This window comes from Eptesicus fuscus, chromosome 13 (genome assembly GCF_027574615.1).
Source record: "Eptesicus fuscus isolate TK198812 chromosome 13, DD_ASM_mEF_20220401, whole genome shotgun sequence".
Classification (NCBI taxonomy): Eukaryota; Metazoa; Chordata; class Mammalia; order Chiroptera; family Vespertilionidae; genus Eptesicus; species Eptesicus fuscus.
The window spans coordinates 40,846,266-40,858,265 of NC_072485.1; the positions used below are offsets into that span (position 1 = coordinate 40,846,266).

Below are 12,000 nucleotides of genomic sequence, written 5' to 3' on the forward strand. Positions count from 1 at the left end.
TTTTTAGTTTTGATGAATCCAGTTTACCTGTCCCCTCCCCCACTCTTTGGTTATTTTTAAAAAATATTTTATTGATTTCAGAGAGGGAGGGAGAGAGAGAGAGAGTGTGTGTGTGTGTGTGTGTGTGAGAGAGAGAGAGAGAGAGAGAGAGAGAGAGAGAGAGAGAGAGAGAGATCAGTGATGAGAGAGAATCATTGATTGGCTGCCCCCTGCACACCCCCCACTGGGGATTGAGCCCGCATCCTGGGCATGTACCTTTGACCAGAATTGAACCTGGGACCCTTCAGTCCGCAGGCTGACGCTCTATTCATTGAGCCAAACTGGCTAGGGCTCACTCTTTGGTTATTTGTGCTATTGGTATATTATCTAAGAAACCATTTCCAAATCCAAGGTCATGAAAGTTTATGCCTATATGTTCTTCTCTCTTCCAAGAGTTTTATTTTGTTAGCTCTCTCATTTAGGTCTTTGATCCATTTGGGGTGCTAGTCTTGAACTTGTCTCTTACTTGCTTTGTGAACTTGGATTGTTGTTCACTTGCCTTTTCTCAGCTTCACTCAGTGATTGCCATGGACTGGGAGTCAGGGTTGGGGGCATTGACTACAAAGATGAGAGAACTTTTGGGGGTGATAATAATCTATACTAATAAAAGGGTAATATGCTAATTAGACTGGGAGATCTTCCAGACGACCTTCCAGACAAAGCCACGTTGGTGGGGCCGAGGCAGAGGTTGTTAGGGGCGATCAGGCCAGGAGGGGAGGGCAGTTGGGGGTGATCAGGCTGGTGGGGGGGAGGAAGTTGGGGGCGAGTAGGCAAGCAGGGGGGCCAGTTGGGGGCGAGCAGGCCTGCAGATAGAGTGGTAGGGGCGATCAGGCAGGCAAGCAGGTGAGTGGCTAGGAGCCAGCGGTCCCAGATTGCGAGAGGGATGTCTGATTGTCGGTTTAGGCCCAATCCCTGTTGTCCAACTGCCAGTTTAGGCCCAATCCCTGGCAGTCGGACATCCCCCAAGGGGTTCTAGATTGGAGAGGGTGCAGGCCGGGCTGAGGGACACCCCCACCCTGTGCACAAATTTTGTGTACCAGGCCACTAGTATTTTATATCTTAACTAGAGGCCTGATACACGAAATTCATGCAAGGGGCTCAGCCCTCGCAACTGCAGCGGCTGCCTTGGCCCTCGCAGCCCCGGCTTCATCTGGCAGGTCGTCCGGAAGTCCGGTCTAATTAGCATATTATGCTTTTATTATTATAGACTAGGGTCCCAGTGCACGAATTCGTGAACCTTGAAAGGGACTATGGCCACAAGGCTGTGGTGGGCACAGGGGCAGGTCTTGGCCCATCTTCTGCGCCCCCACCAGCTCCTCCTGCTGTGGCCCCCGGGCCCCTGTCTGCTTGCAGCTCCTGCTCCCACCACTGCCACACCCATGAGCTGACAGCGCCAGCCCCACTCACACCGCTGATGGTGTGGAGCGATTGGGGCCGGTGCCAGCAGCAGGTACAAGTGGGGCCGGTGCCATCAGCAGGTGCAAGTGGCAACTGCTGCCCTGATCACCTCTCAGGAGTAGAGGGAGGTGGAAAAGCTCTCAGGGGCAATCGGGGCCGGCAGCCGCCACTCACACCTGCTGATGGCACTGAGTGATCAGGACCGGTGCTGGGTGCCTGCAGCAGGTGCGAGCGGTGGCTCCAGTGCCGGCTGCAGGTGTGAGTGGGGCTGGCGCTGGCAGTGGGTGTGAGAGGCGGCTCCAGTGCCGGCAGCGGGTGTGAGCGGGGCCATCGCCAGCAGCAGGTGCGAGAGGCAGCTACCAGCCCTGATCACCCCTCAGGAGTAGGGGGAGGTGGAAAAGCCCTCAGGGGCGATCGGGACTGGCAGCCGCAACTCGCAACTGCTGATGGCGCCGAGCAATCGGGGCCGGCACCAGGCGCTGACAGTGGGTGCGAGTGGCAGCTCTGGCTCTGGCAGCAGGTGCGAGCACCAGATGGGATGGTGGCGCGTGGGAGCAAAGAATTTTCAGTAACCACCAGAAGCTCACCCCGATGACAGCAACCAGTGCCCCACCTTGGTTTGGTGCCCCCGCTCACCTGTTCCACCATCCCGCCTCAGCTGATGCCCGCTATGTTCTGCGCTCTGCTGCCGATGCCTGCCATGTTCCATGCACGCCCTCTGGTGGTCAGTGCACGTCATGGTAATTGGTTGTTTGGTTGTTCAGTTGTTCTGCCATTCGGTCTATTTGCATACTAGAGGCCCAGTGCACGAAATTCGTGCATGGGGGGCGGTGTCCCTCAGCCTAGCCTGCACCCTCTCCAATCTGGGACCCCTCAAGGGACATCCCTCTCACAATCCAGGACTGCTGGCTCCCAACTGCTTGCCTGCCTGCCTTCCTGATTGCCCCTAACCGCTTCTGCCTGCCAGCCTGATCACCCCCTAACCACTCCCCTGCCAGACTGATTGATGCCTAACTGCTCCCCTGCCAGCCTGTTTGCCCCTAACTGCCCTCCCCTGCCAGCCTGTTTGCCCCTAACTGCCCTCCCCTGCAGGCTTGATCACCCCCAACTGCCCTCCCTTGCAAGCCTGGTCCCTCCCAACTGCCCTCCACTGCTGGCCATCTTGTGTCCACCTGGGGGCAGGATCTTTGACCACATGGGGGCAGCCATCTTGTGTGTTGGAGTGATAGTCAATCTGCATATTACTCTTTTATTAGATAGGCTAGTGGCCTGGTGCATGGGTGGGGGCCAGCTGGTTTGCCCTGAAGGGTGTCCAGGATCAGAGTGGGGGTTCCCTTGGGGTGTGGGGTGGCCTGGGCGAGGGGCCTGTGGTGGTTTGCAGGCTGGCCACACCCCCCGGCGACCCAAGCGGAGGCCCTGGTATCTGGGATTTATTTATCTTCTACAATTGAAACTCTGGAGCAGAGCCAAGCTCTGTGGCGGCAGCCATTTCTGTTGAGATTTATTTATCTTCTATAATTGAAACTTTGTAGCCTGGAGTGGAGGCCTAGGCCGGCCAGGGCTGCAGAAGCTTGGCTTCCTCCATCACCTGGGGCAACCCTAGCTTCCTGCTCTCTACAGCTCTGTGGCTGCCGCCATTTTTGTTGGGATTTATTTATCTCCTATCATTGAAACTTTGTAGCATTGAGTGGAGGCCTAGGCCGGCATGGGAAGGCGGAAAGCTTGGCTTCCTCCATTGCCGGCGAAACCCAAGCCTCCCTCCTGGTCTCTGTGGCCGCAGCCATCTTGGTTGGGTTTATTTGCCTATTCGCTCCTGATTGGCTTGTGGGCATGGCTTGTGGGTGTAGCTGAGGTACAGTCAATTTGCATATTACTCTTTTATTAAATAGGATTAGCCTTTATTATATAGAATTATATAGGATAGTAGTGGCGTTTTTACAACTGTATACATTTTTCAAGGCTTATAGAACTGTATACCTAAAATGGGTAAGTTTTACTATATGTAAGGAACCTATCTTAAAAAATACCTTCCAACAACTCTACAAAGTGTATGTTGTTTTTCCATTTTGAGGCTAGAGGAAACTAAGGCTTAGAAAGGCTTGCCTGTGGTCCCACATTTGATATGTTGCAGTTCAGAATTTGAACCTAAATCTGCCTGATCACAGAGCTTGTGATCTTCCTATTCATTTTTAACTGGCCCATAAACCGTTAACAGTGTGTGGATTCTGTTGTAAAAGGCTGACCTTCCCTTGAAAGCCAGGAACCTTGTCTGTTTGCATGCAGCTCCTCCAAAGTGGTTGTCATATTATTCCAAATTTTGAGCCCCTGGCAGACTTCATTTCTGTCAGTCATTAGCTGGGATTGGAATCGACGCTGTTGTGGAGTGCTGCCTAGGCATGATCTCCTTCTGAGACTGTGGCCCTTATTTTGGAGCAGCAGGAGACCAGTTTCAAAGCTGATGAGTTTCTTCGGATATAAAAAGCAATTTCATACTTTGTTCAATCAGCAAAATAGAGCCTTCTCAGTAGGAGAGTGCTCAGAAGTTTACAGGGCCAGTTGTGCTGCTTAGCATATTAACAGTCTTTCTTATCCTGGCTTATTTAGCAGAGAACTGGTTGGATAGAGGAGAGATCCAAGGCATTGGAAGTGTACTGGTATTCTTCTGTGTTGCTACATCATTGCCATCATCAGTTACATCTGCATGTAACTTTACAGTTTTGCAATGTTATTTTAACATCTGTGACCTCTCTTAATTCTCTCAGTACCCTGTCAAGAGAGTGCTTTTATTTAGAGAGAGTTACTTGGCTGTATTCTAGGATAACTCTGGATTTAAGAATATTTTTTCTCCTTATGTTGTGCTGAAATATATATCTCCTAACTTTCATCCTCAAATTGTTTTAGTTTCAGTTTGTCAACTTGTGGTAGTATATCGTCTGATGCTCTGAAGGGGAGAGGGGGTTGCCAGGTCTGCACATTGGGTACATTTCAGGAAGTTCCATCCTCAGAAATTGGCCAGTGGCATTTTCCTCTTTGCCTGTTTGACCTCCTCGGCTTCCTCTCCTTGGGAACCCATCTTTTCTCCACTTCTCATTACAGAACCCAGACAAACTAATTAATCGCAGAGCAATTGTTATCAAGCCAGCTGTTGACTGCTTGTTTTCAACATTTGACTGTTTCCTATCTTGAGGTGGTACTGGAAAAGTTAATGACCTAAAAAAAACTGCCCATCTATCATGTGAGCCTAGTTAGGAGGGAATTGTTTCATTTTTATGAAGTGTAAATAATATGTACGTTTTCAAGCATGTGTTGGCTTGTGTTTCAGAGATGGTTCCCTAAACAAGGTGGGACAAATTGGCTGGCTAATAGAGCTTAATAGCAGATTTTCCGTTAATCAGAATGGAGAATGTGTTTCATTAAGATAATTAACAGAGCACTTGTGCAGGTGGTACTTATTACACCCAAATTTCCAAGTTTATTTCTTTCCCTTGAATAAATGTTGAAAGAAACATTTATAAGGTCTTGGCTGTGTTTCCTTGTTTGCATTAAAATGATTAATAGTGATACATTTCCTTTTTTTTCCCCAAAGCTGTTAGTAACTAGTATCTTGTCCTCTGCAGATGCTAAGGGTGGATGAGACACTTGCTACTCTTCCTTCTAGAAGTCTGTGTGCTCTTCATCAGACACTCGGGCTCCCCTAGGGAATAGAAGTGTATCCTTTCCCAGCTCCTGGACTAGCATCCTTAGAATCAAAATGGACCTCAGAGAGGCTAAATTAATTGATTTTTACATCAGGATGTTGACATCGAGCGAGGGGTAGCATGCTAGTGACAGAGTCATCTGGGCTAGTGGGACTAGTACTGACTGAGAGACAATGGCCTGGGTTGACGTTGGGCAAGTTTTATCTGCTTCCCAATATCTGCATCTGTACATTGGGAAAGTGTCTAGCATAGGGCCAGATACTAACAAATGGCTTTTTGTTTTCATCCTGTTTCTACTATAAACTGAAGATTATAGGAGGAAACTGATGTCAGGGAGAATGAACAATTAATAATCAATGCTATTTTCTTTGTTTTTCTGTAGGATCCTCAGTCTTCCACAATGAACCCTGTGTATAGCCCCGTGCAGCCTGGGGCTCCTTATGGCAACCCTAAGAACATGGCTTACACAGGTGAGTGGTGTGAGAATGGCTCTCATTTTGAGAAATGATGGTTAAGGGCAGTGGTCGGCAAACTGCGGCTTGCGAGCCACAAGCGGCTCTTTGGCCCCTTGAGTGTGGCTCTTCCACAAAATACCACGTGCGGGCGCGCACATAAGTGCGATTGAAACTTCGTGGCCCCTGCGCAGAAGTCAGTTTTCGGCTCTCAAAAGAAATTTCAATTGTTGTACTGTTGATATTTGGCTCTGTTGACTAATGAGTTTGTCAACCACTGGTTAAGGGCATTGCCAAATAAATTGCTGAATGATTTTTGTTTACTGTGCCTCCAGAAGGTTTGGTAAAGCTTGCAAACTTGTAGAAGGGAGATATGTCTGGGGTCCAGTGGACATGGAAATCACATTATTGAGACTAAGGCTTACTGAATTGTCAGCTAAGGGAAAGGAAGGGAGGTAACATTCATTTATTGAGCACCTACTGTGGGCCTGGGCCTATGCTGGGCACTTTAATCTTTCTTTTTTTTTTTTTTTTTTTTTTTACTCTTCTCCTGAGGATATGTTTTTATGGATTTTTAGAGAGAGAAAGAGAAACATCTATGTGAGAGAGAAACTAAGTCAGTTGCCTCGATTATGTGTCCCAACTGGGGATTGAACCCGCAACCTAGGTATGTGCCCTGATCAGGAATCGAACCTGTAACCTTTTGGTTTATGGGACGATGCTCCTTGAGTCACCTGGTTAAGACTGGGCACTTTAATCTTAAAGCACTTCTATAATGTGCAACTTATCATCACCATGTCACAGATGAGAAAATCATAGTTATAGTAACAGGCTACCATACAAAATAAAAATAGATATTTGAGCCCAGGTCTGCTGATTGTGAAGGCTGATTATCTTCCCCCTGAACTGCATAACAAGCTGTTTCCTACTTCTCTGCCTTTGTGTGTGTTGTCCCTCTGTCTCGAATGCTGTCCTCTCCTGACAGCTTCACTTAATTCTTCAAGAATTCAGCTTGAGGCCCAGATAGCACTTTTCCAGGAAGCATTCTCTCCCTAACTTGGCCTCAGGCAAGTTTTTTACCTTCCAGAGCCTCAGTGTTTTCGTTATAAAATGAGAGCAGTAGTGTTGCTCTATTTCATAAGGCTGCTGTAAGAATTAAATGAGCTGGTGTAAAGCACTCAGCATATATTTGGTACAAAGTGCTTAATAACGGTTGTTATGATTTACAAATAAATAAAGATGGGTTGAATGTATGGTAGTGAAAGCGAGTGAGAAAATGTATGTAAGTTGCTAGCATGGTGCTTAGCATATCATGAGCCTTCAAAATATCATGAATTTAAATCGAAGGTGAAGGTAACAGTATGAACAAACACATGGAAGTAAGCAAGTATGCTCAGGGTATAATCAATACTTGAGATTAGCTGGAGTGAAGAGTAGAAAGGGGAAAAGTGGGAAATGAAGTTCAAAAAGTAGATTAATAATGGGCTTGGTGACAGGGATCTCAGGGAACTCCTGGGTTGTTCCAAACTGTCCTATACGAGAGAGCACTAAGGGGTGCTTCAGAAATTCCTCAAATACATTATCTTATTTTTAAAAATAGTTAGAACTGTTTATAAAGCACACATACACATAAGATGATCAGTGTGTGAATTTAAGCTTCTAAGAATGCATATTAATTTTTTAAAAACTGATAACATTTGCAGCTACTGACTTGTAAATCAGGATTTTTCTCAATGCTCCTAAATAACATTCAGAAATATTTTGGAGGTTGAGCCTGATATAACTGTAGCCGTCATTACTAACTTTCAATGTCTTATGTTTGTGTTTATCACAACAGCTTTCTTATCCCAATTCTCCCTTAATGTTAAACATTTTCTCTTTGAACTTCTGTATATTTATTCTAATAAAATTAATTCCAGTGACAAGGACCCATTGGGCAGAACCCCATGCCTCCCTAGCTCAGGGAGCCTGTTGCTGTTTCCCTTTCCAGTTCAGAGTGTTCAGCAACCCATTTCCTTTGCCAGAAGAGGACTGAGCTGCTTTGGGAAACAGCCCAGAGAAATCCTGTGGGTTTCCTTTGACTCTTGACTGCATTCATTCTTACTGAACTGCTAAACTTGAGAAAGAAGAAAATAGTTGCATTTATCTAATTGTTTGCACAAAAAAGATTAGGCAGTGTGGTATATTGGAAAGGGAATAGAGCTGTCTTTGCATGGCACATGGTAGAACTTGGTAAATGTGTTTCAATTGAATGAACAACAACCAGGTTCAAATCCCAGCTTTGTTAGGTAATAGTGAGGTGACTTTAGGCAAGTTGCTAAACCTCCCTAAATTTAATTTTTCTTTTCTAAGCAGGGATGATATCATCTAATTCATAGAGAGTCGTGAGAATTAAATGAGATAATTAGTACTTCTCTGGAGGAAGAGAGGACGGGTTGCCTTTGTTTCTACTAATCACCAAGAAATATTATCAGCTTGGAACTGTGTTTTAAGTTGATTTCTCTGCTGGAGATACTAGGACCACACAGGTAGTATAAACACACAACTAGAATAAATTCAATCTTCATAGGCCAAGGTTCGTATTCTTTTTTTTTTTTTTTTTGTGGCTATTTGCTCTTCTTTATTTGTTTTCTTCTCCGGGGAAGGAGAAGGAAAATGGAGAGAAAAGGAGGGGAAAAGAAGCTGTGCCAGCCGTGTCTCTGGTGCCCGCCGGCTGCTCAGGAGCGAGGGTGGAGGCCAAGGTTCAAATTCTTAAGGAAATTTTCTTTTTTAACCTAAGCTTCCTGTTGTCTCTTTGTACTTTTGAGCCAGTTTATTTATTTATTTTTTACAATATGATATCCTCTGAGGTCCCAGCTTTATGCAAGGGAATTTGAATTCCAGTTCATGGCCTCTCCAAGGCCCAAAGCCTTGTGTTCCACACTCTGTGACTTGAAAAGCAAGCCCTTGATCGCCCAGCCCGAAGAGCTTCCTGAAGCAGTTCCAGCTCACTAAGAGAGTGCCTGATTTTTAGTTTCCTCTGTATTTTTGACCTTGAGATTTCTTTTTCTTAAAGTCTCAACTCTGCCTATATTTGTTATATAACAAAGTATTTGTTTGATCAAGTTTTTCTAGATGTTATGTAGTAGGCAAATTTTCAGGTTATTTTTTCCTTCACATTGCTGGATATAGAAGATCCAAGTGGGAATGCTAAATACAGTACATTAGAGTAAACATTTATTGTTAGTAACAATAATGGTTATGTTAAAAAGTACTTGACAATTACATTTTAGGTACCTCATATATATACTAATTATGATATTATTAATCATAAACTCAGTAGTACACTTTCTTTAAAGAAACTGGTAGTTTAATTCAGGTCATATGACTTGGCAGTGTTAATACAGCTTTTAAAGGATGAGGAAAAATTTGAACTTGGGTCTCTATATGTGCTTTCTATTATAGCAAGCTGATCTGTCTTAAAATATGTGCTCCTTTGCCCTAGCCAGTTTGGCTCAGTGGATAGAGCATTGGCCTGTGGACCGAAGGGTACTGGGTTTGATTCCGGTCAAGGGCAAATATCTTGGTTGCAGAATCCTCCCTAGTCTGGGCCCTGGTCAGGGTGCATGCAGGAGTCAACCAATTTTTAAAAAATATATATTTTATTGATTTTTTACAGAGAGGAAGAGAGAGGGATAGAGAGTTAGAAACATCGATGAGAGAGAAACATCGATCAGCTGCCTCTTGCATACCTCCTACTGGGGATGTACCCGCAACCAAGGTACATGCCCTTGACCGGAATCGAACCTGGAACCCTTGAGTCCGCAGGCCGACGCTTTATCCACTGAGCCAAACCAGTTTCGGCAGGAGTCAACCAATTGATGTGTTCCTCTCACATTGATATTTCTCTTTGTCTTTCCCTCTCTCTCCCACTCTCTCTAAGAAATCAATGGAAAAATATCCTTAGGTGAGGATTAAAAAAAAAAAGATTAAAAAAATCTAAAAAGAAAAAAAAAGTGCTCCTTTTACTGAAGCTAGGAAAGAGGATTATCTTTTCAATTTCTAGGACTAGGGAGCCTCACGTTTGAGGAGCTAGAAGCCTGTTCCTGGCGAGCAATCCCTCCATGGACTCCACTTATAACGAGACAATACAGTACACCAAGATAAGAGTTATCTTAGAGGGGTGTGCCACTATATTCCAAGAACCTAACATAATAAATAGATGCACAAATTGCTGTGGAAGCATGGTGGGTATAGGGGAGAGGCCACAACTCTATCAGAGGTTGGTGTCAAGAAAGGCTTCTGAGAATTCAAGCATGGAACTAGGGCTTGAAGCATGAAGTCTTAGTTCCAGGTCTGGTTCTGCTAGTAATGACTGCAAGATACTGGGCAAATCCTGCCATGTCTCTCTTGCCTTCACTTTCCCATTCAGGCTATGAATTATTTATTTTTTAATCTTTTTTTTTCGGGGGGTCGAGCTATGAGTTGTTTAACAATTTCCCTTTCAACTCTTAACATTCTGAACATTATAAATTTTTGTTAGATCTCTTTTTTTTTTTTTTAATAAATCAACTGGCTCACTCATTTCCTTAATCTATTTCTTTTGCTTCTTCTTGATCACCATTTTCCATGTATCTTTTTGGAATCCCTAGTATTAATGAAGGATCAGAAACAGGGAAGAGGAGGTAAGCTCAGAGCCCTCTCCTCCTGTGGCAGTACCTCTGTCAGCCCTCGGTTTCTTGCCCCAGAGCTCCTGACATTCTTGGGCAAGATCAGTAGGAAACATGAAAGTCTTTTCACAAATATTCTCCTATGAAAGGGCAGTTATAGCCATAGCCACCACCAGTGAGTGAGTTTCCTTTTCTTGCTAAATATTCTCATACAGTTTAATTTAGTTTTTTACTAGTTATTTATGATTCTTAGTCAGTTGAGATATAATTTAGTGGTCCTGAATATAGCTGAAAACTGGTGGGATCTTGATAAGGACCAGAAGAACTTGGCTATGCTGCACAGATTCTCATTGGAATGATTTTTGTTGCTTAATGTAGTGGGGAGAGCGCCCCTCCCCACCTTTAAGTCAGAAGAACTGAGTTTGAGTCCTGACTCTGCCTCTAACTATATTTGAACAACTCACTTTACTTCCAAGTGTCTTGGTTTTCCTATATAATAAAGAGGTAATATGCAAATTGACCACCACTCCAACACATAAGATGGCCGCCCCCATCTGGACACAAGATGGCCACCACAAGATGGACACAAGAGGCCACCACAAGACGGCCAGCAGGGGAGGGCAGTTGTGGGCGATCAGGCCAGCAGGGAAGGGCAGTTGGGAGGGACCAGGCCTGCAAGGGAGGGCAGTTGGGGGCCATCAGGCCAGCAGGGGAGGACAGTTGTGGGGACCCAGGCCTGCATAGGAGGGCAGTTGGGAGGGACAAGGCCTACAGGGGAGAACAGTTGGGGGGGGGGGACCAGGCCTGCAGGGGAGGGCAGTTGGGAGGGACAAGGCCTTCAGGGGAGGGCAGTTGGGGGCAATCGGACCAGCAGGGGAGGGCAATTAGGGGCGATCAGGCTGGTAAGGGAGGGCATTTAGGGGTGACCAGGCCAGCAGGGGAGGGCAGTTAGGGATGAACAGGCTGGCAGGGGAGGGCAGTTAGGGGTAATCGGGCCACAGGGGAGCATTTAGGCGTCGATCAGGCTGGCAGGGGAGTGGTTAGGGGGTGATCAGGCTGGCAGGCAGAGGTGGTTAGGGGCAATCAGGCAGGCAGGCAGGTGAGTGGTTGGGAGCCAGCAGTCCTGGATTATGAGAGGGATGTCCAACTGCCCGTTTAGGCCCAATCCCACCAGGGGAGGGCAGTTGGGGGGGGCAGTCAGACATCCCTCAAGGGGTCCCAGATTGGAGAGGGTGCAGGCTGGGCTGAGAGACACCACCCCCACCCCCGTGCACAAATTTCATGCACCGGGCTTCTAGTCTTCTTTATAAAGTAGGAAAAATAACACCTACCCTACCTATCACTTGTTTATGGGACCTTAAAGAGATAATTGATCTCCAAGAGCTTTTTAAATAAGACAGAGCTAGTCAGGATGGGTCTGTAATTGGACTGACTGTTCTATCCTGTAGGTTCACTGCTTGGGCAGCCGAGGCCCCAGGGGAGGCCAGGAGGTTGATGAGTTTAGCGACTTTACTAGTGCTGGAACTGCTTTTTTGTGTGCTTTGAAGACAACTCCCTGGCATTTGGGGACAGAATTAGCCTGCTACCTGGAGTCCCACTTCCCAAGTAATTATAGGGCTTGGGGGCAGGAATTGAAGAAGTCCAGAGCATGGAAACAAAGGATGCCTGGGTAAAGAGGATACCTTCTTATGCCCCATGCCCTGCAGAGTAAGTTTGTTGCTGTGGCTGGGTTAATAATAACAACTATTTATTATTAACAGTAAT

At 45.9% G+C, this 12,000-nt stretch overlaps 1 protein-coding gene across 1 annotated transcript in view; it reads left to right on the forward strand.

The window, feature by feature from the left end:
* The window catches only part of FAM168A (family with sequence similarity 168 member A), a 167,390-nt gene that overhangs the window by 107,554 nt on the left and 47,836 nt on the right, over window positions 1–12,000 (forward strand). The window contains exon 2 of the mRNA XM_054725034.1: window positions 5,518–5,605. Coding sequence (XP_054581009.1) covers window positions 5,536–5,605 — 70 coding nt within the window. The 5' untranslated portion in view covers window positions 5,518–5,535. The remainder of the gene's footprint in view (window positions 1–5,517; window positions 5,606–12,000) is intronic.